At 34.6% G+C, this 26407-nt stretch overlaps 4 protein-coding genes and 1 long non-coding RNA gene across 14 annotated transcripts in view; 3 read left to right on the top strand and 2 right to left on the bottom strand.

The window, feature by feature from the left end:
• Positions 1-26407, bottom strand: part of LOC126927714 (uncharacterized) — a 59151-nt gene that overhangs the window by 10847 nt on the left and 21897 nt on the right. The window lies entirely within an intron of this gene.
• LOC126927715 (uncharacterized) overlaps positions 2024-26407 on the bottom strand; it is a 50648-nt gene continuing 26264 nt past the window's right edge. For 2 of the 7 annotated variants that reach the window (XM_050743777.1, XM_050743779.1), the window contains exons 2-4: positions 11749-11930; positions 9653-9801; positions 2024-2667 (exon numbers count right to left, since the gene is read on the bottom strand). In XM_050743777.1, coding sequence (XP_050599734.1) covers positions 2494-2667; positions 9653-9801; positions 11749-11830 — 405 coding nt within the window. In that variant the 5' untranslated portion in view covers positions 11831-11930 and the 3' untranslated portion in view covers positions 2024-2493. Of the gene's footprint in view, positions 2668-9652; positions 9802-11748; positions 11931-12030; positions 12357-14614; positions 14774-18181; positions 18536-19023; positions 19362-19980; positions 20173-26407 lie in introns of those variants that run through there. The other 5 variants (XM_050743776.1, XM_050743778.1, XM_050743781.1 and 2 more) reach the window with 5 other exon arrangements.
• LOC126927725 (uncharacterized) lies at positions 20857-22386 on the top strand. Its single transcript, XR_007715818.1, has 2 exons — positions 20857-21024; positions 21413-22386. It is a non-coding gene; the product is annotated as an uncharacterized LOC126927725 (long non-coding RNA).
• LOC126927708 (pre-mRNA-splicing factor 38B-like) overlaps positions 24121-26407 on the top strand; it is a 34731-nt gene continuing 32444 nt past the window's right edge. The window contains exon 1 of the mRNA XM_050743755.1: positions 24121-24491. The gene's annotated coding sequence lies outside the window, so the exon portion shown is untranslated. The remainder of the gene's footprint in view (positions 24492-26407) is intronic.
• LOC126927712 (pre-mRNA-splicing factor 38B-like) lies at positions 24653-26368 on the top strand. Of its 4 annotated transcripts, none has more exons than XM_050743765.1 (4): positions 24653-24963; positions 25043-25146; positions 25261-25504; positions 25790-26368. In XM_050743765.1, exons 3-4 carry the CDS (start codon positions 25301-25303, stop codon positions 26087-26089), a joined length of 504 nt encoding a protein of 167 aa, XP_050599722.1. In that variant the 5' UTR covers positions 24653-24963; positions 25043-25146; positions 25261-25300; the 3' UTR covers positions 26090-26368. The 4 variants fall into 4 exon arrangements, with proteins under 4 accessions (XP_050599722.1, XP_050599720.1, XP_050599721.1 ...); XM_050743763.1 differs by having other exon boundaries at positions 24656-24963; positions 25261-25418; XM_050743764.1 differs by having other exon boundaries at positions 24656-24963; positions 25261-25519.

Genomic DNA, 26407 nt, shown 5'->3' with positions numbered 1-26407 from the left:
CATAGTTTTTAATAAACTATGAGTTCCATTTAGTCACATTTAACAATCTAACAATATAGTCCCCCCATATCTAATTTATTCCTTAACTCATAAAATATGTGCTTTAGCATATAAACAAAGCATAGTATAGTGAATGTTACAACTAAAAGAAGATAAAAGAACATACTTTTTGCTTCAAATAATTAAGATAAAATTTAGATACGGGGCTTTCAGCTTATGAAAGTCGAAGAGAAGATATATATTCTATTTGGTCATATTCTATTTAAATTCGTAACTACTCGTTCCATTTACGTTATTAATAAAACATTTTTATCGACAAGCTACCTAACAGAAAGACCTTTTTGTCACTCTAAATTGCCTCAAAAGAAAATCCCTTGTCAAACATACCATGTTTCTCATACGAAAATCCAAAAAGGATTTTCCAAAAAGATATATTCAGTGAACCATGGTTCGTGACTGGTGAGCTTGAAAAGAGATGAAGCGTTGAAGCGTCAAAGTTGATATTCCACCAAGCTCTCGATCCTTCTATCTCAATAATCCTGATCAAAATTCGAATGAACTACCCAACGAAACGATCACCGTTTTCTATAGAATCTCTTTAAGCATTCTTCATTAAGGAATCGTCAGATTTTACCCCATTACGTTCTTCCATCACAATCTTCGTAATGATGAATAAAAAAATAAAAGCTTTTAAAAGCCGACAGTGCTGTCATTTTCTAAAAACGTCGTCTTTATACTCCTGATGGCCACGAGCACATCCGACTACCAAATATAAAATGCATTGTGAGTGTGTCATCAGCATAATTTTCGTGAAAAGAGCAATTTTTCTTGATAACTGTAATTTGTAACATAGATTAAAATCGCTGATTTGATCCCTCTGATATTGTTGTCTTATGAGAGTTTCGCCTGGTCTTAATTGGTTCTGTTGATTCTTATCGTTGTGAAAAGTCGATTCGCTATATATCTTTTGTATAGAGAACTATTATGTGATGTAAGAGTGTAATGTTGTAATATTTGTGATCCTTACTTTATTAATTTTGTCACTGAGCCGTTCTTTGGTTCGTTGAGCAGTTCATGTTCCCTACTTGTTTCGCTTGGTACTTTCATAATTTTCGCAATTACAATAAAAGATTTAATTTGTAATAAGTTAAAGATTTGATCCCTTGCTTTATGATGTACAAAAACCTTTGAACTAACAACTTTGAAGTGACAACTGAACGAGAAATGACAAGCTTTCATTTCAATCTATATTTAAGATATTTAATATTTAATCGGTTTTCGTGACACCGAATAAATAATAAATAATAAATTTGAAGGGAAAAAACAAGAGATTAAGAAAAAATTCTGAAAGAGACACAAATCAGTAGTATTATTTTATATTACTTTGCGAATTACTTTTCAAGCATAAAAATAGTTTGACGGTCACTTGTAGTTCCTTCCTTGCCATTTCATTTATTAAATTCGTTTAATTTCGTAAACAAAATAGCCACTCGTAACGAGTTTCGTGTTTAAAATAGAATTTTGTCATACAGGCTGGTTGGTAATTGATAGTACAAGCGGAAAATTGGTGATTCTACTCGAAAAAAGAAGTCGAAAATATAGAATAAAAATTTTTCGTTTGAGACTTTATTTTCGAGAAAATCGACTTTGAATTTTTGATCGGTATGCGTGCAACGCGTGCAACATATTGGAAGGGTTTCTCAACATAACGTCAATCGAAACACAATCTACAATAAAATCCGTTATAACGAAACGTGATAAAGTGCACGCGTACCGAGCGAAAATTCAAAGTCGATTTTCTCGAAAACAAAGCCTCAAATGAAAAATTTCTATATTTTCAACTTCTTTTTTTTACCAGTTACCAACCACCTTGTATATCCAACAGCTCACTTTTCCTTTGTAAATATTATTAATAATTTTATCAATTTTTTATATTTCCATCCTTCATACAAGTGACAATGAATCATAAAAGTTTCATAGAAATCACAAAGATTAGGGGATAAGTATACCACTATCTAATATATTTTCATATATGTATATGTATGTATATTCCAAAATTACATGATAGAATATGAATAATATTGAACAAAATATAATCAACTACAGTACCATGGAAATACAACAGATTACAATTTTCTACCTGTCACCGATTCATCGTCATCTCCTTTCATTCTCTTGACATATGTAAAAACAAATTAACCCATCTGATATAACCATACCTCGCTCTTTGAATACAAAAATCTATTCAAATGAAATAAAGGGGAAGAAAATAAGAATAAATATAATTACTCAGGTATAATCTTCTCGAGGTATAATTATTCAGTTACAAATGATTCTTCGTTAACACACTACATTGTACACTACTTCTACACTACTTTTACTTTTTACACTACACTACTTTTCCCGATGGCTGAAGCTAATCGTCGACGTTTATAAGGTACGAATTTCGTCAACGGCGCCATCGGAATCTTTATTTTTAATTAAAAAAAGAAATTAAAATATTACAATTACCATCACTAAGGTCAGCGTCCACAATACACTATGTTTTTCAAGTTTATGTGAACCATCGACAATAACCACATCAGATCCGGACCAATGCTCAGTGCCAACCTTATCCAGGCATTGGAACTGGCAACATCGGCGTCCAACGCGGAATCTCTTGCAGCTCTGTAATAAAAAGAAATCGATTAATTGTACGGATCAATCGTCACTAGACTACTCGAAAATCCAGGTCATTCAAAGAATGAAAGAAGAAAGAATTGCTCCAATTCCACCATTGCTTTTGCAAAACTAGTATTTGAGAACCATTGGTCAAATATATTATAACACTAAACGTACATTTCGGGAAGAATAATTTGTGCTATGAAACAGAATACGATAAAGTTCAAAGGTTACATCGATTTTCAAAATTTTTATTCAAATATTTATATTTATAGTACGCCATTAGCAAAGAAGACATGTTTGCGTGCGTTATCGATTTTACGCTTTTGCCACGCAAACATGGAAATTGCGATTCAAAATTGAATTTGCACTGGAAACGGTTGACGTTACGACATCAATAACATATTTCAAAAACACTGACGATATCATACGGAATCAGAGAGATTCTATGAGAAGTTAAACGCATAATCATCCTATTGTAAATAACAGGAACAGAAAGTACACAAGGAATAATACAGAATCATCCTATCATCCTATCCTATTATACAGGATTGCTTTGATTCGAGCTCAAACATAGGGAAATCTGAAAGAATTTTTCGCAGAATTTCCTTCCCCTTTGAATTGGGTTTTATACAGAACGACTTTAACCTTTTCAAGGAAATACCTATAGAGTGTGACGATCTATGATTTTAAATAGAGAGGTATATCTGAAAAGAGGTGGATGTAAAACGTAGCATATAAAACGTAGATCAAATCTTTATTCAAGGATTTTTTCTCTTCGCAGAGAATCAGGTTTTCAAGAACGATCGAATATGTATGCACTTGATTTACACGTGAAGTTGTCATTAAAAATATTGTTGCGTTTAAAAAGATAAATATTGATTTAAATTTAATGAAATTGTTAGTCCAATTGTTTAAAGCTTAAAGATATGTAGGTGTCACATTTATATAATGAAAACCTGGGAGCGGCATTAATTAACAAACCTAGTCACGCGCACACGTACTTTAAAACCATGCTTGAAAATCGATATACCCTGAAACAATGCATCGTTCTGCGCTTCCAATTTATTTTCGCACGAAGAATCAGTCCATTCATCGTTGCCGTCACCATCGCTACTGTAATCTATATTACTCGAATAAATTCTATATCTTGATTGGAAAATCGCATATTTTAACGAACTTTCTGTGTGTGTGTGTGTTTTTTTTTATGATTTTAATTGGCAATTTCCGAAATTGAACTATAGCTTGAGAATAAACCGATAATATTTGAGGGTATATATACATACATCATGTTTTTGATGGGTTTTGTAGTAAAATAATTGTAGAAAAAGCAAACTTTTTAAGAAAAAATTACCATATTCGAGTAATAAATTATAGAAAATTACCAATGTAAATTAAAACTTAAAAAGAAGAATCTATTACACGTAATAAAGAGAAGGACTTGTTCTCGAACGGCAATTCAACAAATACAGTCGTTGCAGAAACATAGTTTTACAAGGGAGAAGAATCTCTCTAGGAACTCGACGATGTCACGTCAAGCGAAAATTCAATAAAGTGATTACTAACCGTATTACCAGCGGCAATCGTGTTACGGCAATTCGTAAATAAGTTAGTCGTTTATTTTGAGAAACGTCGCTGGCAATATCGTCACATTTTAATTACGTCAGCGCTATCAACTGGTCTTGGAAGAAAGTTTTCCATTATGTACTTTTGCCCACGGCGTCGTTCCAACAAATGAATCCGAGTTTTGAATCGCTTTCTCTTATATCACGAATTTGTAACGGTGTTTCTTCAAACTTTAAACGATTGTAATGAATGCCTTTGCGTACAAAGACTGATACCTGGTTCGACTAGAAGCTTCAGCTAATTAGTGCCCCAGTTAATTTGGATGTTCACTACTACGCCACCTAAGAAGTGGCTTCGTGTCCGAGCGGATTTCCCCCAGGCAAAAAAAAAAGAAAAAGAAAAAGGAAAAAAAGAAAAAGAGAAAGAAGAAGAAAAAGAAAAAGAAAAAAATAGTTAATTTGGATGTTATAAAATATTATATAACCAAGAACTTATCTTTTACTTGGTAGTCGCATAAGAGAAGACCGAGCCATTGAATCGCTCAAATAGATTAGCTGATTCGCTTAACGTATTTTTACTTCCGATGACGTAAACAAGAGCAGAAAGTACACAAGTAATAATACAGAAATGTCAAATGTACAGAGGCATAGATTTCGTTAAATCATTAGCACGTAACATTTCCTTATAATTCTATTTGTGTATAGCAAAATAGCTTGTGTGCTTTCATGAATTATAATTGATATTTAGAAGCTTTCATGTAGGTAGATATATAACTCGTGTTAATTAGTAATTTAACAATACATCATGACAACATATCATTTTCGTTTCTTCGTTTATCTCGTTATGCGCGTAAACGAATGTGTAAATAAAGACATTTAATCAACGATAACATGTAGTGGCAAGCATGATAATTATCGACAAAGGAGAATATTGGTGAAATGATTGTGGTGATTTCACTCGGTGTATCGGTAAATAAACTTTGATAGACATTGCCGGTGAATTCGCTGCCGGTGAAATCGTGTCGATGAAATAATTGTCAGTGATTTAAAGATAACCCAATTTATTGATCTCCCCTTCATAGAGTTGTACGTCTCTCTATAAAACATTTAGCTTAGTCACACTAAACTGGACTGGACTGCAAGTAAGAAGATTGAAATGCAAAATTCAGGTGTGAGATGGAAAGTTCGATAAGGCGATTATGTATATTAACCCGAAAGAAAGCTCATGGCTTTGCAACGCGTTACACGCAACACGGAATTTCCCTCGCTGAAATAATCCTATTACAACGATACGATTTTCCTTAACAGATCTCGCAATGTAATTCTCCCTCTGCAACTTTTTATTAGGTTTGAAACACGAGAGTTTCGAAGCTCTGCAAAGTCTCGCGAATCTAGAAGTCGAGTTTCAACGTATTTTCGCTTCTTATTTTATAGCTGTTAATAGTTATTATCTCACTCTGCACGTACATCAAACGTGTACTTATGTAAATCCAAAGGAAACGGAAACAACCGAGAATAATTGAGGATAATTCGAATACGTACCGATTAGTAAAGTGTTTGGCAAAGAAAAAAAAAAAGGAAAATTGTATCGGAGAAATAGGGGAAAAACGGTGGCGTACATCAAGCAATCTTTATGGCTGTAATACATTTGTTATTCATTTATGTTCATTTTCCATCGCGTAACAGACGTTGAAATAACTGGCAGAACGAGCATATAAATCTTGTATCGCTCGACCTGACTTCTCCCGATGGAAAAATATTCACCAGCCAGGGATCGTGCATCGCTAATTACTCCGTTCTACTTTTCAACCGCGTTTCCATCCATACAGAAAAGCAAGAAGGCAAACCCTATCGCACAGTCGTGAAGAGATGCAAAAGCAAGAAACCAACCAACGACATGCCGATCGACATGGTGGAAGCAGTCCTACAGAGGGGCTATTCACCATGGGACACGGACCCTCCCATTACGAGGGCCGCGAAAAGGCAGAGACCGAAGAAGAAGAAGACATCAGCTTCAGCGTCGTCATCGGCGAAGGAGATGTCGTCGATGCCGCCGGAAGAATGAACACCAAGAAGGCTGCAGGAGTCGATGGAAGACTCCTGGACTGCTGGAAGCAGGAGCTGGTAGCAAGCTGGAACCAGACTGCTGGAAGACGGCCAGAGTAATACTGCTAAGGAAGCCGGGAAAGGATCCCAGTCTCCCTAACGCGTACCGGCCGATAAGCATACTCCCAGCCATGAGCAAGGTCTGGGAAAAATGCTTTAAGAAGATCATCGAGAGATGCATCGGAACGGACCCGTTCCATCGGAGGCAGTATGGGTTCAGAAAGAAGAATTAGCTTAGCGAATACCGATAAGAACAGGAAGAAGCTGAAACGGGCACAACGAACGGCCCTCTGCATAACAACGACGGCATACGGTACCGTCTCCCACGCGGCACTTTGCGTGTTCATCGGGATTCTCCCGATTTACATAAAGATAAAGGCGCTCGGAGAGACTTACAAGAGGAACAAGATCCATAAGCCCAGGATCGGTGCGGATGACGGTAGCAAGCTGAAGGAGGAAATGGAGGCGATTCGCAGGAAGGCCCAGGAGGAGTGGCAGAAGGAGTGGAAAAACCACAAAAAGGAGAATGTCACAAGGAAATTAATACCGAGTGCGCTGCTATTTACCAAAAAGAAGATGGACATCGATCATTACACCATGCAGCTGTTAACCGGGCATGGGAGCTTCGGTGTCTATAGGAAGAGGATTGGCACGAACAGCGACAGCAATTGTCTCGACTGTGGAGACCCTAACGACGATGCAGAGCACGCCCTCTTCGCGTGCCCGAAGTGGACGGACAGAAGGATCGAGCTGGAGAACGCTCTTGGCGAGAAGATAGACGTGGACAACCTGATCGCCACGGTGACCGCCAAGAACGAGAGCTGGGATAAATTCAGGCAATTCTGCAAGACCGTCATGTCTCACAGGAGGGTAACAGCGGAGGCCTGGGAGGAAGCAAGGAGGAGAACAAGAGCAACAACAACTACGCGGAGCAGTGAAGGCAAGAATACAAAACAACGAAAAACCGCAGAAGGAGATCAGCCCAGTATTCTGAACTAGCTGAGAAGATGACGAGAGCAATACAGAATATACAGAATAACTGCCCGAAGAAGAAGATACAACGGGGCATGAAAGGACAACCCTGATGACTGCCGACAGGTTTTACCGGGGTTGTCTGTCCTCAAAGCAAAGGAAAAAGGAGGAGGGGTTTTTAGTGGGTATGGCAACAACATCCGCCCGAGTCCCACATAACCCAGTGATCCGCATCACTGGGTATGCGTAACAGCATTTGCCCCTCCTCACGCAAAAGAAAAAAAAAAAACAAAAAAGAAAAAAATAATAAACTATACACTCTATCAATTTTAAGTTGATAATTTCGTTATTATATAATTTTTCTTAGTCTAAACTGAATCCAGGAAGAAGAACTTTCATCCAATTACATACTTCATTAATTCATGAATTATATTCGTTACCGTACGTACAAAAAGAAAGTTGACTGATATAAAAATTCAAAGGATAGAACTTCTAAGCTCGCGATTGGAAACAGATTCAGTTCAATGGTTTAATTTGCCATTTAATTGAATTCTCTGGCAATTTCAGCGAACTGTGGGCTTTAAAAGTGTCCCGCATTCAAACGCAAGACTTCTCCTCCACCTTTCCCTTTCTTTCAATTCCAACCTCAAGTAATTGACCTATTAATTCGACGATATATTTACATGCTTGCAAGGGATTCAAACAACTTCGTTGCGTTAAATTCGCAATTATAACCAACACGAATGTCTCAATCAATGTGCAGCTCGAAACAAATAAAAGACAATTAACTTTTCAATATAACGATTGATATGTTTGATGAAGAGAAATGTATGAATTTTTAAAAACGTCTCCTAGTACATTTAGCATTTTTATAATAAAAACTTAGAACACACACGCACACATATACTATTCCATGAAATGATTTACACAGCTATGAGTCTAATCCTATCATATTATAAAGGGATGAACGAACTTTTCCTAATAAATATAACTTTATACAAAATCTTGTTTAAAAAAATTAGTTTTTTATTCTCATTAAATTAATTTAATATCAGAATATATAATTTTAGTCGTTATCAAAATTTTATGTCAAATGCGTTCATAGATACATATATAAATAAATGTCTAATCCTATGTATTTATTTCAACTGAAATCTTAACTTAAATATTTATTAACAATATTCTGACGAATATGCAATGAAAGATAAAAACAACTTTATTTTTCTTATAGAATGTCTCATGCTTCTTACTCATTTTATGTTTCTCGTTGTCAGTGCGTAACTACTTATCAGCCGCATGAATGCTAAGTTTTACTACTGAGAAACGAAGAGACATATAGATGCAAATATACGCTACCTCGCGTGAAAAAACATCAGATACATTAATCAGAAGGAATATCCGATACATATAAAATTCATGGCGTAGTTATTTATACATACGGAATATTTCTTTCTGTATGAAATATTCTTTCTTCTGAATTCTTATTATAAATGTATGTCCATTTCCTACCTTAAAATGTCTCTCCTTTGAAAAACTCCATTTAAATATAACGATTAACAAAATATTACCAATAAAAATATTAAAACGAGATGCTGAAAGAACCTTTTAATGAAGTACAAATGATTATTTCAACTTTTATTCTGTTAAATTTGAATTGAATCGTTTATAAACCGAACAGGTGTATAAAATTTTATTGCGTAAAAATTGTGAAGCTGAAAATTAGGAACGAATAACGAATGAGTAACCTAGTTTCATTAAAAGGTACGTGTACGCCGATCCGCGTAACAACTTCGACACTCCAATTATTATAAAGCATGTATCCTTCAGAGATTTTTTGCGCGAACGCAAGATACCTTTTACACGTGCAACTGAATAAGTGGAACGTGATTTTCAATATTTCTTCTTGTAGAACTTGTAACAACGTAACTGTTTCACGAATATTTTCCCTGACACTTTTACAACGATGCGTAGAAATCTCCTTTTCTAATTAATAATTTCAGCGTTTCTCTGAACAGTTTCGTTGCGATTAAAAAATATACAAAGCTTACGACGTGCTTGTTTAAAAATATTTATATGGAACAAGATTTCGAATTTGTCACATCAATCGCGATCTCAGCAGGTGTAAATTAATTCGTTCTAATGAACGATTAAATTAAACGGCTCGTGACAAAAATTATCCCTGTCCATGTTTGTCTTTCTAAAACTAATTCAAGGCGAGTTAAATGAATCGCTGTGTACCCTATTCGCGCAGCATGTGTTTTAACGACCAGCATGCAAGCGTTAACGGTGTACTTTAGTTTCTCATGGTTGTGTTAAGCTGGTTGCTCTTAGAATGAGCATATACTTACCAAAGGAGGTGAACAGAAGATAGCCTGGCACCATTTTGGCTCCGAATGGTAACAGAAGCATTGAGTGCAAATCGAAGGTCCCGGCACATACATCATTCCATACGAGACAACTTTTCCTTCGAAATCAGTACAGTTTCCTCTTAAAGACACTGAAAACAATTAGCAGCGTCAATATCTTTGCCACTCGACAATCGTACGCGCAGTTACGCTAACCGTTTTAACGCCACGCAACGTGATCGCTCTATTCGCGTACCGTGGTAAATTGTGCCACGATGTATGGTCACGATCATTAATTCGCAACGCGCTCAAGCGTGCTCGTCGCGAGTCATGTCAGAGTTTCCTCTCGTAATTACTTGTTTTTCAAATGATCATAAACCAAATAAAAAAAAAAACACCAATATAAAAAATTACCTCTTGAATCGGAAAACCAAATCCTGCATTATAGAATGTTATCACGCAAACGAAACGCAGAGCATAAATATTTCGCAAACTTTTGAGTGTTTGTTGTAACGCTTCCAGTATAACCGATGAAATGAAGCGCGAGCACGTCGAACGATATATTTCGATGAAAAAAACAGGATGAAAAAGGGCAGCGCGATCGCGTCGATCGGTACTCCTCGCAAATAAATAAACGAAGCGCTAGCGCGCTGCATAGCACAAACCGATACGGAGTCTTGAAACATCCGACACTAAAACGGTTAATAACATTACTCAAACGACCGTACCAGGAAATTTTTGTTCAACGGATCCGCATTGCGGCTATCACGATGCTTCTTCGTTGCATCGATGCTTCATCGATGAGATTAAAGCACCGTTGAAATAGGTTATTCGATTTCTTACATGGGAAAAAGTTTTTATATCGTGTTTGCTGTTTTACTTCGCAAGTGTGCTTTACAGTATACGTTAGAACTCCAAGTCGAGCTATCCGAGTTAAAGTCTCTTGAAACTTAAAACGGCACTTAAAGGATATAGGTATAATAGAAGGTTCGTTTAAAATTCAAAAGTGTATATACGTACATATACATTTGAATAAAAATAGCGGATAATCTCAAGTAAAAAAGTAGGTTGGTGTTAGTAAAATGGTTTCAAAATACTTGTCAAAGTCAAACGACTTGACTAATTAAGAATGGATGTAAGAGATTGAAAGCAAAGGGCATCTAAGAGTATCAATTAAGTAACAAACTCACGGTGACAAAGAGGTTTTCACTCGCTCGAATTCAAATAAATCGGTTAATTTGAGCGAAACTTTAGGTGCACGAGAAGCGACACGCGTCCTCAAGGACTACGAAGGTTCTATTCGAACGAATGAAAACTTTTCTCTGGCCCGGTGTGTATACACAAGACGTGCGAATTTAAAGTGCAGATTGTATTAATTGAAATAATTGGTTGGTTTGATCAAATTAATCGTTTTAAGCTGAAATGACGAAGGTCATCCAAGTAATTGATGTCCACTGTAATTATTTGTTAATCGAGCGTGGAATCGGAACGATTCGACCTCGTTCCAACGCGAATCGTTACTAAGGCAGAGACGGCAATTAATAATTGTCGCGTCATTTGTTCGATCGTGTTCACAAATTCAAATACGGCTGAGTGGCGGAAACCATTTATAACACGTCCCGTACCGCGTAGGTCGTATACATATCTCAGGATGAATTTTTCGTACTTCGCCGCATATATTCTCCATGTTAGACATACCATAAAATATTTCGTGCAATCGCGTATTCCTGTCTAATGTCAGGAATTCTCTTTCCATAGGTCTGCGTTTTCCATATTATCTATTTTGCTTATCAGTAAACATTCTTACAATTTGTGATTAATACTGTACGTACAAGAACGTTAAGTTTTTGACGTTGTAATATTTCACATGAAATAATAATGGCTGTATATCGACTAACTTATTAATTAATTAAATTCGTGTATATCAAGTTTCCTATCATTTAATACTTTCGTGTAACTACAGAGATTTGATACTATCAAATGAAATATAAAACTTGGTAAAAAAACGCGCTTCGTTAGGAAATGAGGGTAATGATGCAAATATTTTTTGTAGCCATTATATAGAATTTCGATGGTATAATTAATCAGTATCAACTTACCAGCCCCTGACGGGAAGAAAGTGACAAAAATAACCTGCAAGCAGATGAGAATTGCAAGTATTTTCGAGTACAGGTCCTTCATGGTTGTAAAAGATCAGGGGATGTTGTCGCTCTAGAATAGGAGAAAATCAGCTGTTTCAATAACTGCTGTGTTGGCACTGGAGTGCGTAGACCAGAAATATCTGCGACAAAAATCAGAATACATTTGTTTTCACATGATTCGATCAATTTTGTGTAGGACTAAGCTGATTGAACCTAACACGGGATAATTGTCCAACTTACGACCTTAACAAGCCCGCTTGATTCTCTATAAGTGCTTGAAATTGATGCTTGTATTCTTTCCAGATTAACAAGCTTTGCCCCCGCCCCTCCCTCCCTCTCTATTTCCTAAGATCGAGTTAGACTGCCACAACATATTATCTTTCTTCTTTTCTTTTCTTTTCTTTCGATCTTTTAAAGCCTTAAGTCGCTGGTTATTATAGTGTATACATTCAATTACCCTGTAAGTCGTAAGTACATGTTTTACGTTATTTTTCATTTTCCAGCTAAATTCCACAAAAACAAGAAATATACTTCCAACGTGTTTTCACATGTCTCTAGCAAAGATCTCAAAAAACAAGTTGCGGCGCAATTTAAAACGACAAATAGCACCGTGTGTCTCGTTGTGGCAACGCACGCTTCGTCAGCTTTTTAAAAGCGCTCTCTGTCTGCTTTTTTCTCTCTTCACCGCCTATTCGTTTTTTCTTAACGAGTGAAACCGTTTTTACGAGGACGGGAGCACAGAAATGACGTACTGGCAATTCTGTTTCGTGATGACACAAGCAGCCCGGTTTCAGTGAATTAATCCTGGCCCCAAGCTTCCAATTATCTCTCCCTTCCTTTCCTTTATTTTTCCCTTCTATATCGAGTTTCAGGTTTTCTAAATTTCCATTACAATCAACTATGGCTTTTCTCTATTTTACATGTTAGCCGATGATTCCTGGCAAAAGCATCGGCTGTAAAAATATTTGGAGTTGCAACAGCAACAAGTGTGTTTTCTCAAACAGAAAATATTGGAAGCGTACTCGTTGGCAAAACAGTTCACGGATAGTTCGTCCTCTGCTCGTTATTTGTTTCAATACCGTTAGCAAATAAATTCATGAAACATAGTGTATCGCATAAATTGAAAATAAAAGCTTTGCGCATACTTGGTAGTTGAACTTTGACTATTATACGTATGTTATATATGTAGTATCGTGGACAAAAGGCCTAAGATATCTGCCGAACCATAAACAATGCCGCGAGAGCCGCGGCATCGTCGGGTACATCAATGTGTCGTCGGTTCTTTTTAAGTGGATAGTTTCGTGGAAAGGGCCTGCGTGACTCTGGCCACGGGCGTTTCGGGACACGTGTCCGATAGGACGGGAAAAGACAAAGAGACGCTAAAGGCAGTGTTAGTTGAGAAGCCGGAGAAGACGGATGCAAAAGGTGTGCAGAGTATGACTTGAGAAGCGAGAGCGAGCGAGTGTAGAAGCCGAAGAGTGTGAATCGGGAAGTCGGAAGCCGTCTATGAGAATAAGACGTACGACAGCATTGTAATCATTTCGTTGCTTCGAATATTATTTATTAAATCAAAACATCATTACTTGTCCTTTCCTCTAAGACCCATTAAGATACTACATATATATATATATATATATATATATAGAAGATTGCTTAGAATTTGGAGCTTAATAACATATGTCAAAATCATTGACATTAAAGAAGGTGAACCTTACTTACCAAATTTCCTTCCGTCAAATGATACATAAAAATTGAAAAAAATAATATACATAGTTTTGACTTTCTTCCGCATTATAATTTGAATCACTCGATTTATTCGACTAAAGATAATCAAGCAATAACCTCACTTTACACGTATTCTCATCACGTGAAATAGATCACATCAGGGATTTTCAAAAGTCGATGGAATATTAATAGCGATTAATTATTTATGGATGTATTCTGCACGGTTAAAGCAATCGCCTAGTGAATTATCGAGTTCCAGGAATATGAACGGTAAACAGGATTGCAGCTATAAATGACTCTCTAACGTGTATATTAGAGATGAATTTGATCATTTATCCTCATAATATGAAATACTCTTTCAAGTGGAAATCATAATTAACAATTTCTGGCAGCGAAAAGTAAATAAATCGATACGTTTAAATCAATATTAGAATTTCTTAATATTTTTATCAAATATTTTTATCAAATATTTTAACATCGTAGAAGTGTCGTTGTAGAGAAACATTAGGTTGTTCCAAAAGTTTCTTTCGTTTTATAAAGAAATGATAGATGTACGATATTTTTTCTGTATCTATCATTTCTTTATAAAACGAAAGAAAATTTTGCGACAATCTAATAGAAATTTAGCTTTAACACAATATAAAAATGGATTGTTATGCCCCTAGGAGATAAGAACAATATGATTAATATTAATAATGAATACGTTAACGTAACGTAAAGCAGCTTTTGCAGAAGGCTATTACCTGAAAATGTTTACTAAAGAATGATAACATGAATTTTCTTAAGTACCCCATTTGATACTTAATCTACTTTGTAAATACTGTACGTCCTAACTTTGAAAGAATGCAATTTTAGCCAGAATGTTTCAAATTACCTAGCCGTATTGTTTCCATGTAATATAATTTATATTTACATTATCTCGCGTAATTCTTTCCACTTTATTGACTTCTAAACGTTAATGTAATATAATTTTTATAATATAATTTTAATCGAAGTTATTTAAAATTTGTAGTATCTCATCCCTACTAGAATAATATTAACAAATGTGCAGAGCTCAAGTCGAATAACACCGGCTCAGATAAATGATCATCAAACTTACTTTTGTTATCGTCGATGTCAGTGATTTTAAACCAGCCAACGTCCATGGCAATCAATATTATTTAGCCGGTCTTAACGCAATGTAAAAAGCAAAAAAAAAAAAAAAAGAAAAAAAGAGGAAGGAAGGAACAGGGAAGCAAAGAGATAAAACGAATTTTTCATTTTCTCGAAACTAGATCGAGTTTCAAGCTGCTCGTAAGAGAGTCTGTAGCCAATCCGACTAAATTCGACGAACCGCGCTTCAAAATTCCCAGAGAACTGTGATAACCATCGAAATCTGTACAATTTGTCGATTCATCGCTTGATTAAAAAATGGAACAAAATGAGGCTGATCAGCCGGCCTTTGAACTTCTAATGATCCCTATCGTTATACCCTAGGTTGAATGCTACGATATAAGCCGAGACAGCTATAAGTAGGGTTCAAGTGATTGCCGCCATCTATTATTCACGCGTTACACATTCGCCAGACGGACGCGTCTAACGGTTGACATTGTTTTCTACCCTCAGTTCCAACGCAATTACGTTGCTACGTGCAATCAAGTCTCGAGTGAAGCTAATGATAAGTTGTTGTTCGATCCTACACAATTACTAAAATTATTCAAATTAAACTAATTTAGTCTAAAAAAACAAGTAATTTCGTTATATATTTCCTTTCATAATAAGCCATGGTTGGAATATAGTAGCTGACGAAAATATTCGTATATTTGTAGAAACATTTTAGGGCTGTATTATGCATAACGGCACTATAGAATTAATACTGTAACAGAATTCTACTATCATGGTTATGCTGGTAATATTCGAAACAAATCTGAAAATCTATGTAGATGTTGTAAGATATTCAGTACGAGTACTGTGCATTACTGGTATGTACATAATCACGACGAGATAAGGAAGGTACTGTTCTCTATTGCTCGTCGCTACCCGTTGCTAGTAGCAACGTACTATGCATATATATCTCGTAAAGATTTTAAATGTAGCCAACGAGACCATTTTTAATATTTGACTATCGTGACCCATTACAGTTTCATCACTTTCAATTAATTGAACACGACCCGCACCTTAAGACTAAAATACACAATATAAGTATGGCACAGAAAATCTTTTAAAATTTACGGACGACTATTTATGGTATTTAAAGGCAGCAAAGATAATAATTAACTGCGGATTTTCCTCGAATCGTAGCATACAATATGGAATCTGATTATTAAAAATTACTGTGGAAATACAGTGGATTTCCATAAGATATTCGTGCTTGTGGGATTTTGGAAATAAATTCTTAACCCAAATGGACGACCTCGATACTCGAGAAATTTTGTGAAGCTGACGTCAATGGCGATATGTACTGTTGTTGTGCTATCATTTCATAGTAAGCTGTATTGATTGCACTTCTATTCACGGAATTGATTTATTCCACACAAAAGTTGACAACAATAATCGAAAAAAGAAAAATATATTACCACCTTTCACATCAGCATACACAAGCACATAGGATTTCACACGAATATACACACTTGTAAATTCGACGAAACGATCAAATTTAATTATTTTTCGATTTTTCGGGCATCAAGTACTACATCAAACGTTACACATCAAACGTTAAAATACGGCGAGCATACAAAATGTACAAACCACTCTAAATTAATTAACTTTGAACGTTATTGATTAATTTAAAAAAACCACTGTTGCGTTGAGTTTTACATTTTAAAAAGTTGTTATCCGTTTTTGCTTTGTTTAAAACTAAAAACAGGACTCATTGTAAGTTCATTGTAAGTCGTAAATATCCCTTTTATTTATTTAAACAAACAGATATTTAAACAAACAATTTATAAATATATAATTTATTTACGTATATTTGTAATATCTGTTTTATAAATTTGTACAACCATTTATCCATTTATCTATTTTATTTGCATATAATTTTTATAGACTTTTTTTTTCTTTTTTAAGAACGAAAAATTGTGAATTGTTATTTTAAGACATGTCAGGCTGAAGCGATACGCGATATATATTTCTATTCGGATTTCACCGTCGTCGTAACCGATGCTATTGGAAACGTTTCACAATAGACGTCTTAGAAGCGCTTGCAATGTCCGTCATGTGTAAGGCTCTACCACTGAATCGCGGCTGCCATTTAGTGATTAAGGTCGATCACTTAGAGACGTTAATCCGCCATAATGGTGAGCAATACATCGAAGCCATTATTGAAAGCATAGTTACGCTTTAATTTCATCGATCTTATTCACAAATAGAAGTGTACAAATTATAGGATTTCCAAATATTTAGTTTAGTTAAAAGGAGATATGAAAATGACAGGTATATTCAAAGGATAAAACAGAACCGTACGATTGTAAAGTTTCAAATCATTATAACTATTTAAATTTGAAAAATCCTACTATATTTATACAATATATTTTTATTAAGAATGGAAGAAATTTCGAAAAATCCGCCAACACTTTTTACTGTCGTCTTGAAGCACACCATATGTTAAGCTTCTTCGTCGTTACAAATTTTATCGCGGATGTAACGAACGTTTCGAACATGTAGCACGCACGCGTCAACGCCTACATTTGGATTTTAAATATATGTTTTATGCATTAAATGTATTTGTACTTTCTTGCGCAATTTCTTTTAATTTGTTACGATATGGAGGGTTTAATTACGTTTAAGATATCTATCTGAATCCTTTAAATTCAAAGTTCTTTAAAAAATTACGTTACGTAAAATAATCGTTTTTCCACCTTATTGTATCATAAAATAGTTACTTAAATTCATATTACTTAAAGAATCTTCCTACAGAAAGAATAAAAATGAATAAAATCCTATATGTTAAATTTTACGTGGTTGATGGAATACATAGCGATGACGAGAACTAACTACAGACAACAAGAAACTATTAGCGAAGGCAACTGGTGACTATGAATGTCGTCTCTATAATATGTGGCGACTAAGGAGAACAACTACCAACTACGGATAACAAGTAACAACCAACTGTCTCGTTTCTAAGAGGCAACTAACTTGCAATTATCCTCCTTTGATGGTTTCTGTAGCGTGATATACGTCTTGAACGTAGTTAAAGAATATGGTCGCTGCTGAATGGCGATTTGACAGCAAGGCGATCCCGCCAGTTCAAAGCTTGACATTGCAAGCTACCGAAAACCATTAATCTTGTTATCGAATATCTAGCTTTCAGAAGAACCCTTGTGATATGATATGACGTCATGACATTTTTATGACGAAGATGAACAAACACCGACCTCTAACGAAACAAATTTTTATTAAGTGCCGTATGTGAGTTGCAGGCCGGCCAACCAAGGAAATTTATCGAATGTATAAAGTAAACTATATATACGAATATATTGGATATATCATAAAATGCCCGCGTTATATCGTTCAACAGCATAAAGAAAGCTAAATTTAAGAAATTGAAAAATTGAAATACCAATTATAAGAGAGTTAATTAAATTCAAACCTATCGATGGTCTCATAAATTTCCTGGAAATTGATATCTTTCGAGTTCTAAATTCTCCTTAGAAAGTATCATAGAGAAAATATGAAACTTGAAAAGTACATCACGCTGATGCCTCGATAAATCGTCGTGTCGATAAATCCATGTGTCCGAGCGATGAATTTTCCCCAAACAACAAAAAACTGAAGGGAAATCTTCTTTGAAGGACGTGACAAGGTAGGGGAAGCGGGAACAATGATCGCGCGATAAACTGATGGTGTACGTATAGAACGAGTGTTGCGAGAGAATTATCGAGAAACAAAAAAAGAAAAAATAATCGTTGGCCGGCGCGACTATACGCTGTCGACGGGCAAACAGCGACTGAGACTAACTGAAACGAACTCTGTCACAGTATGAGCACGGGCTGCGTTCGCGGGTCGATCGAACACGTTCTGCGCCTCTCCTCGGCACCGGCGTCAAATCCACCCCCGATGGCTGCAACGCACTGGTGCACTTGGTGGTCCTTCCTTTTTCGTGTGATATTATACCAGCATCTGTGATGCCATTTCAAAGACCGCAATCAAATCATTAAATGGCAGATTAAAGCGACGCGATAATATTACCCCAATATTCGTCCGTAAATGTTACCGTATAGATGTTTAATTAAGCATTATTATGCTTCGAATAATTTACTATCACATGAATCGTTCCACAAGAAAACATATGTTTCACTTTTCCCCGTAGTATGATTGTAATTTATAACAAATATTTATAATTTATAATTTAAAATATTTATAATTCACTGAAAGTATCTTCTTGTCACGATTATAGCCGTAAAATGTCAAATTAAAAGTACCAAATTAAAAACATATGGTATCCCGAAACCAAACGTACGACATGGCGAATCACGATGATACGATAAAAATTGATCTATGTCTTGATTTATTCAAACAGAACGAACTTACTCGAACTTTTCCAGAATAAACGATTTATTCGATAATATCCGTCACCAGCTTCTCTTCCTTCAACGGTAACAACTGACACCGAAAGCTCGAGAGACCCGAACGGTGAGACGTACCCAGAAGCAATGCAGTTACCTGGGCAAAGAGTCCCAAAGACCAAGGACGTAGGAAATTTCGAGAAACGGAAATGGAAACTGGAGTGGCGCGTCAATCAGCACTGACGGAAACTAATAAAAATGGAAAAAACCAAACTAATTCGTTTCACAAATTATTAAAACGATATTATTCAAAATTTCACTCGATTTTCTCACTGCACACGTCAATATTTGTCGAAATATCAATATTAAAAAGTTAATAAAAAAAATATCCTCTTTCCTCATACCTGTCTTTCTCCCGGGCGGCGAAGGAATACTAGAATGTTCGAGAACAACGGATACTTTTTGATTTTATCTCAATATCAATTTCAATCTTTTTAAACGAAATATAATCTGAACGATGAAACGTTTGATCAAATAATGTTCTTCGTTCGATGCTAAAGGAAATTGAGAAGAAACATCGAAAATTCGTTAATAAAACGAATTTCTTTGTTTCTGTGAGATAATAAACTTGATATACGTATTGGTTTTTAAAATCAATATAGCTAACCAATGGGCACACTTTTAACAAGGGTGATGGAACATACCAAAAATCTTTCAAGATGGTCTTGGCAACGGAAGAGTCGAAAATATGACAATTATAAATGAAAAATTCTAATATTTTACAGCTGGCAACGATAAAGAACTCCAGATATTCTCCTAATTAATTTACAACAAATTCGCGTATATGATCGATAGCTGACGTCATTGTGTCCCACAGCCCTTGTAAAACGATAAGAATTTCCTGGAAAAACTTGTAGCCACGAAATGAAAGAGATGATAAAACTTCTAACAAGAGTACTGAGACGAGCAACTTTGTACTTACCCCTTCGGAGTAGGGAACGTGATTAAACGTCCGCGAGTTCGAAACTTTTGTAAGTCACTGCACGGCCGCTGCTTATGGTGGAAATGTAATAGATATAAGTACAGAGCGCGTGAGCGAACTAAAAACGCGATATAGGGGTAAAGAGAGAGACCGTTCCGTTCTTCTCTAATGCCCGCGTACTTGTGCCGGAAATGTGTAACAACGGTAAACGAGCGCCGTCAGTGTCCACTAGTGTGCATGCCTGATTAAACAAGGACAGAAAATGCTTATATACAGCCTTCTCTTTCTATTTCCATGTCGCATCCATCTTACTATACAGTAGACGGGATTCGACTATTCCATCATTATATTCGCACCCTGCTTATGTGTGCGAACAAATCGTTCGTCTCCTGTTTGATGCTCAGTTTTCAACGGAGTTGAAGGGAAACTTTATAAGAGAAAGGAAGTGACGGATTGTCTCAAAGTAATAAACGAAAATTCTCGTAACTATCGAAAAGCGATAGTCAATACAAGGATATCATTATCACATTTAAAACTATCACAATGAACGGTGATTTATCGCTGCAAGGTACCACAAATAAGATATCTCATAATTTGCGAAAAGAGGTAAGGAATATTCTAGATTTTAGACTTTGGAACTTCCATGACAGTCATGAGTGTGTTTTGTCATTGATTTGCCATATTGCGTTTTTCACAATTGTTGTTCATTTTTTGTGATATTTTACACTCGCACATAGTATCTATGATTTTTTCTTTCGATAATTCTTATAATTATTGTCAATAATTAATTATTTATAACCATTTACGCTGTATTATATATCATTCAGATTTATCTTTGCACGTATCAAGATAGTAGATAACAAAATTATGTGTAACCAATTTATTAAACTCGCAATGTAACAGAAAATTGCATGAAAATCTTTATATTATTAATAATTATTGTTAATAATAAAAAAAATAAATGTCGCATTAGGAGGAGAGTCGTACTTCGGAACGTAATCGGAACATATTGTACCTTATATGTGATTATTTGGAACGCAATGGGTGAGTACATTGCAATTTAGATATCTTCTTAGTTGCAATTTTTTCGAATAATATCGGTGACCAATCGAAATAGAAATTAGTGCGGAAAGAGGGGAAGGAACCAAAATTTGAAAATCGACATCGGTAACTCAGTAGTTATAGAATAACTCAATCGATAACGTAGATTAACTAGTTATAAATGAAAATATATTTAAATTCAAACTTTAAAAATTAGAAATTAAAAAGCAGAAGGCAAAAAATTATCGCCGAGGATTTATATAATAATAAATAAACAGTACATTCTTTTTGTCTGTCTTACCTAGAAATAAAACAGTTAATTGATGATTATCGTATAGTGTGTACTCATAGCATAAAATTTGTTCAATGAATTAAAAATTATATTTTTTAGATATGTAGACATTAGCGATGTATTAATCCGGGAAGCTCGTCTACCTCGGAAATATCGAGTCTGCGACAACGTCGATTTGGAAATTATTCTTACAGAATATGAAAATTATTACAAGATGAAATTCCAAAAATATCCTATATTGTGCAAGAAAATAACTGAAAAGGAAATAAAGACGAGGGAAATGACAAATGCGAACAAAGTGTAAGAATTTAAATTATTTAACACTATTCAACGTTCTCAACGTATTCAACGTATCGATTACAATATCATTCAATCTTCGAAGAAGTAGTAAAACGTGTCAAATCTGTTAGCAAACAAACGAGAAGTGAGTCTGTATCTGGGTCTGTGAAAGGGAGGAATGCACAACAGAAGATGAGGGGTGATGCTACGGATGATATTAATCTCGCAATGACAGTGACATCAATTTTCGCCAATGAAAGCGATGAATCTTCATCAGAAGAGGAGCTATTTAACATCTTAATGGAACAATCCACGCAATCAAAGATATCAAAATAGGCTCAGAAGCTTTATATAGACAATCTGGAATTACGAAAGATTATTGAAGACATTTCATGCGTAAGTTATTTTCGATTAATATACGTATTGTAAATACTGATTTCAGTAAAGTTTTAAATAACGAATTACATAACACTTACGGAAATTAATACGGAGATTATGCGCCATTTCATCTTTGTATTGTCGCAGGAAATCATACTGACAAAATTAAATGTATATTGGGACAACATTGTAGGCCTAGAGGAATGTAAATCTGCTATTAAGCAGGCCATTGTGTATCTCCTCAAGTACCTTATCTTTTTCAAAGGCCCATTTTCTCCCTGGAAAGGTATTCTGCTATACGGACCACCTGGTACAGGTAAGATACTCGTATTTCTTTCATTCCCGTACATGTTTACAAGCAATTACGAAATAGGGAAGACGATGTTGGCGAAGGCAGTCGCAACAGAATGCCAATGCACCTTTTTTAACATAACGGCCAGCTCATTGGTGAGCAAATGGAGAGGTGATCCCGAGAAGTATATCCGTCTAAGTTGATTTCCTTAGTCTACGAAGAAGAGATTCTAGAATATATCATATATAATAATAATCATATATAAATAGAATAGTTGTTTGGAAAACGAAATGATATTACGTTCGTGATGAAACAATGAATTTAAGGAATTTTGAATATAATATTTAATAAATAATAAATACATTTGTTAAACTGAACAGGTTTTATTTGAACTTGCCTATAATTTTTCGCCTACAATTATTTTTATCGATGAGATTGACTGGATAGGCACAAATAAAGGAGTAAACTGTACATTGTCTGAACCTGCAAAGAGAATCAGATCAGAACTTCTTTCTAGATTGGATGGATTAGTATCTAACGAAAATTCTAATGTAGTTCTTTTGGCTGCAACTAATTGCCCGTGGTATGTATATCACCCTATTTCAATGTTTTCTAAGTAGAAAATATCTTAATATCATAATTATTCATTATCTTAATCTTAATTATTGTGTTGTGCGTAATATTCCTTTGTTATTATTAATATAACAGAACAATAATATTTATTGTAAATATATTATTACGGACATTGATGCAGCTTTACGCAGACTTTTTCTTGAAAAGAAAATATACTTATCATTACCAAATGAAGTTACTCGACTTGGTATGTTCAAATTATACCTTAGCAATCAGTTATTAGAGAATATGGATATTGTAAACCACATAATAAAATCTACTGAAAAATATTCTTGCGTGGATATAAAATTGCTTTGTAAGCAAGCATGGCTGCTAGAAATAAGTCCAATATGGGAAAAACTTGAAAAAAAAAAAAGAAACATCTGTTACGACTTTGAAATATGAATTAAAGAATTATGAAATAATAGCAAAATTGTTAAAAACAATGTCACCTACAGTTGCGGATGTGGATAGATATGAAGCGTGGAATAAATATGTATGCCATAAGAACATATTTTAAAAAATATAAATGGTTATCATATAAAAATATAAAAATATAAAAATATAAAAATATACAAATATAAAAATATAAATGGTTATAAATTATTAATAGAATTATAGTTCGAAAAATTGTTCGTATGCGTGCATGTATGTGTGCGCACGGGCTATAAACAAGTTTGAAATGTTCGTTCTACATATATGCGTGGTATACATATTCCCTTATAATATATAATATGTGTAATCTGAGTGATAATATATCCACGTATTACATATGTGTTAGTGTATTTTATCGATAATCTGTCTTTTATTTCCTCTTATCTTATTAACGCATGTATGGGCGCGTATATGCGCCGGGCGAAAGCTATGGTTATATATGGGATTGTTAACAAATAAAAATTAATCTAGGTGTTATTAAAGAAATTTGTTTCACCTTCTAAACTTTTTGATGATTGGTTTACTTTGAATATTTTGCATATCTTTGCATATCATGAGCATTTTGTACATTTCTATACATTCAAATTTTCTATGAATATAAAATGATCCGCACTACTATCTACTTCATAGTATACTCTATACGTTTAAAATGCTCCATTAGAAGCTTAAATCTATCAAAATACAGCTCCTAGGGAAATGTGAATTTTCACACGACCACATAATATCGATTTTCTGATTGAAACGTATAGGCAGGTATATACTAGCATAAGCCACCTTCGGCATTTGGCCGTATGGTGCAGCACTAGCTCTGTAACATAGAAAACCATAGGCGTCAGTTCTTCTTATTTCCTCTCTCATATATGTTTACTTTAATGTCACTTATTCAGGCGCTTGATACATTGTCGGAATGAAATTTTAGTAATGTGCAAGTAATTTTGAGTAGATTAATAAAGTATAATAAGATATTAGATTCATGTACATAGTTTCAAGTGACATCAATCTTTATGTCTAGTATATACATGTGTATTGATCTATAAGTCAGTGTTAAAATAACGAATAAATGGCAGAAGAAGGAAAGAAGAAATCTATTAAGAAACCTGTGTTAAAAAATGCTATTCCACAAGAAAAAAAGAAAGTTGATTACATTGAATGCCTCGATGAGAGAGGTATTAAAGTAATAGGGTGAGTTCAAAAAGTAAAATTTATAATCAAGAAACATATAACCTCAACCTAACCTATAAAAATCACCAGTAGCGGAATATATATATTTGAAAACAATTTTTTTATTTCAGTGAGGAAGAAAAAAAAGATGAACCTCTAATTATTCCATTACTAGGTTCAAAAACCTAGCATGATAGAATTGTTAATAAAATAGATGCAGACATTTACCTTCCGAAGGCAGATAAGGAAAAGGTAGGAGACGCTAGTGTTAACGAGGCAAAATCAAAGCTATCTAATGGAAAAACATCGCCAATAATATCAATATAGAAAGAAAGAGCCAGTTGAAGATAGTGAAAATAAAGTTGTTACTTTAGAAGAGCAAGCGGCTAAAGAAATCATTGAGGAACTTAAGTCAAAGAATGAACATGAAACTAAAACAAATGATTTAACTTTACCTTTAGTAAAAGATGAATCATTAGGAGGCAAAGAACAGGTACGTTATCAACATATTGATGTGCAATGCGCAGATGTATTACATTTGCATATTATAAATATCGTTTTGTATTTTTCAGTCTACGTTAGAAGATTATGAAAAAATTCCTATTGATGCTTTTGGTGTAGCAATGTTAAGGGGAATGGGATGGCAACCAGGAAAGGGAATTGGTTGAAATGAAAAGTATGAATTTTACTCTGGATTAAATTAATTATATGTATTTAATACATCACTTATTGGAAAGTAAACAGAGAACATCATTTTTTATTTCACAATCGTTTATTCTAACTATTACAGATTAGTAGCAGCTGTCATACCAGAATTACGACCAAAAGGTATGGGTCTTGGAGCAGACAAAGTAGCATTGCAGAAGAAAAATACAGATTCCAAAAAAGAAGAGGAAGAAGTTAAAATCGAGAAAGGAACATTTGTGAAAATTATAGCTGGAAAACAAAGTAATAATTATGGTCATGTAGAAGGATTCGATGATGATGCAGGAAGGCTCATAATAAAACTAGCTCTTGGTGGAAATATAATATCTGTAAATGAATTTATGGTACGGGCAGTGACTAAATCAGAATATTCTAAGAACTCAAAAGTTCAAAGTTAATATGAAGTGTTAGTTTTTCATCAAGGGACTTTTAAGAAAACAAATTTGAATTGACATATACATATAAAGACATAATCGGACATGTAGAAAAACTAATTCAAGAGTACCTGTAAGTGTGTTGTTGCATGCAATTTTTTAAAGGTCCCTTCTATTTTTATATAAAATATGATAAATGTAGAGGTTTTAGCTTTCAGTATTTTATGGGGTTAATTTCAGATACAAAAAAGTATGAGGAATATAAGGACAAGGAATCCAAGGGACTCAAGCAAAAGATGGATAGAAAAAGATCAATGTCCCCTGACCCCGAAGACGGTGAAGATGGTGACAAAAGTAGTAATAAAAGAAAGAAAATCGGAAGTACGATGCAGAATAAGAACAAGTATGATAAAGTGGGGGATAAAAAATCAGAAAGACGAAAAAGGCGCTCCGAATCTAATGATGACAGCGATAGTGATTCTGAAAAGAAGAGACGAAGAGAAAGAAGTAACTCTAATAGTAATGATTCTTATAAATTAAAAAGATTGAAGAAGTCAAAGAAACGTAAGAAGCACGATTGCTCGTCTGAAAGATCAAGTAAGAAACATAAAAAGAAAGGCAAAGAAAGAGAAAAAGTTAGAGATAAGAAACCCAGAGATTATGCAGACAGAAAGAAACACAAAAGACGAGAAAGATCAAGATCTCGATCATTTAGTAGGCAGTAATATTTTCCAGTAACGTATTCGGTCATTTTACTTTCAAGATAAATTGTACAATTTTATTTATACAGATTTTATAATAAAGTGTATTTTTACAAAAGTATATTTCTTTTCTTACCCTTAACTGAAAATTACATTT

This window comes from Bombus affinis, unplaced genomic scaffold (genome assembly GCF_024516045.1).
Source record: "Bombus affinis isolate iyBomAffi1 unplaced genomic scaffold, iyBomAffi1.2 ctg00000202.1, whole genome shotgun sequence".
Lineage (NCBI taxonomy): Eukaryota > Metazoa > Arthropoda > Insecta > Hymenoptera > Apidae > Bombus > Bombus affinis.
Note: the sequence above shows the minus strand (reverse complement) of the source record. Positions and strands in the feature narration are given on the sequence as shown.

Coding starts and splice junctions, on each gene's coding strand:
- LOC126927712 (XM_050743763.1), top strand. CDS start 25,301: ATGGGTCTTGGAGCAGACAAAGTAGCATTGCAGAAGAAAAATACAGAT. Junction 25,419..25,789: donor AATTATAGCTGGAAAACAAA/GTAATAATTATG, acceptor GGTTAATTTCAG/ATACAAAAAAGTATGAGGAA.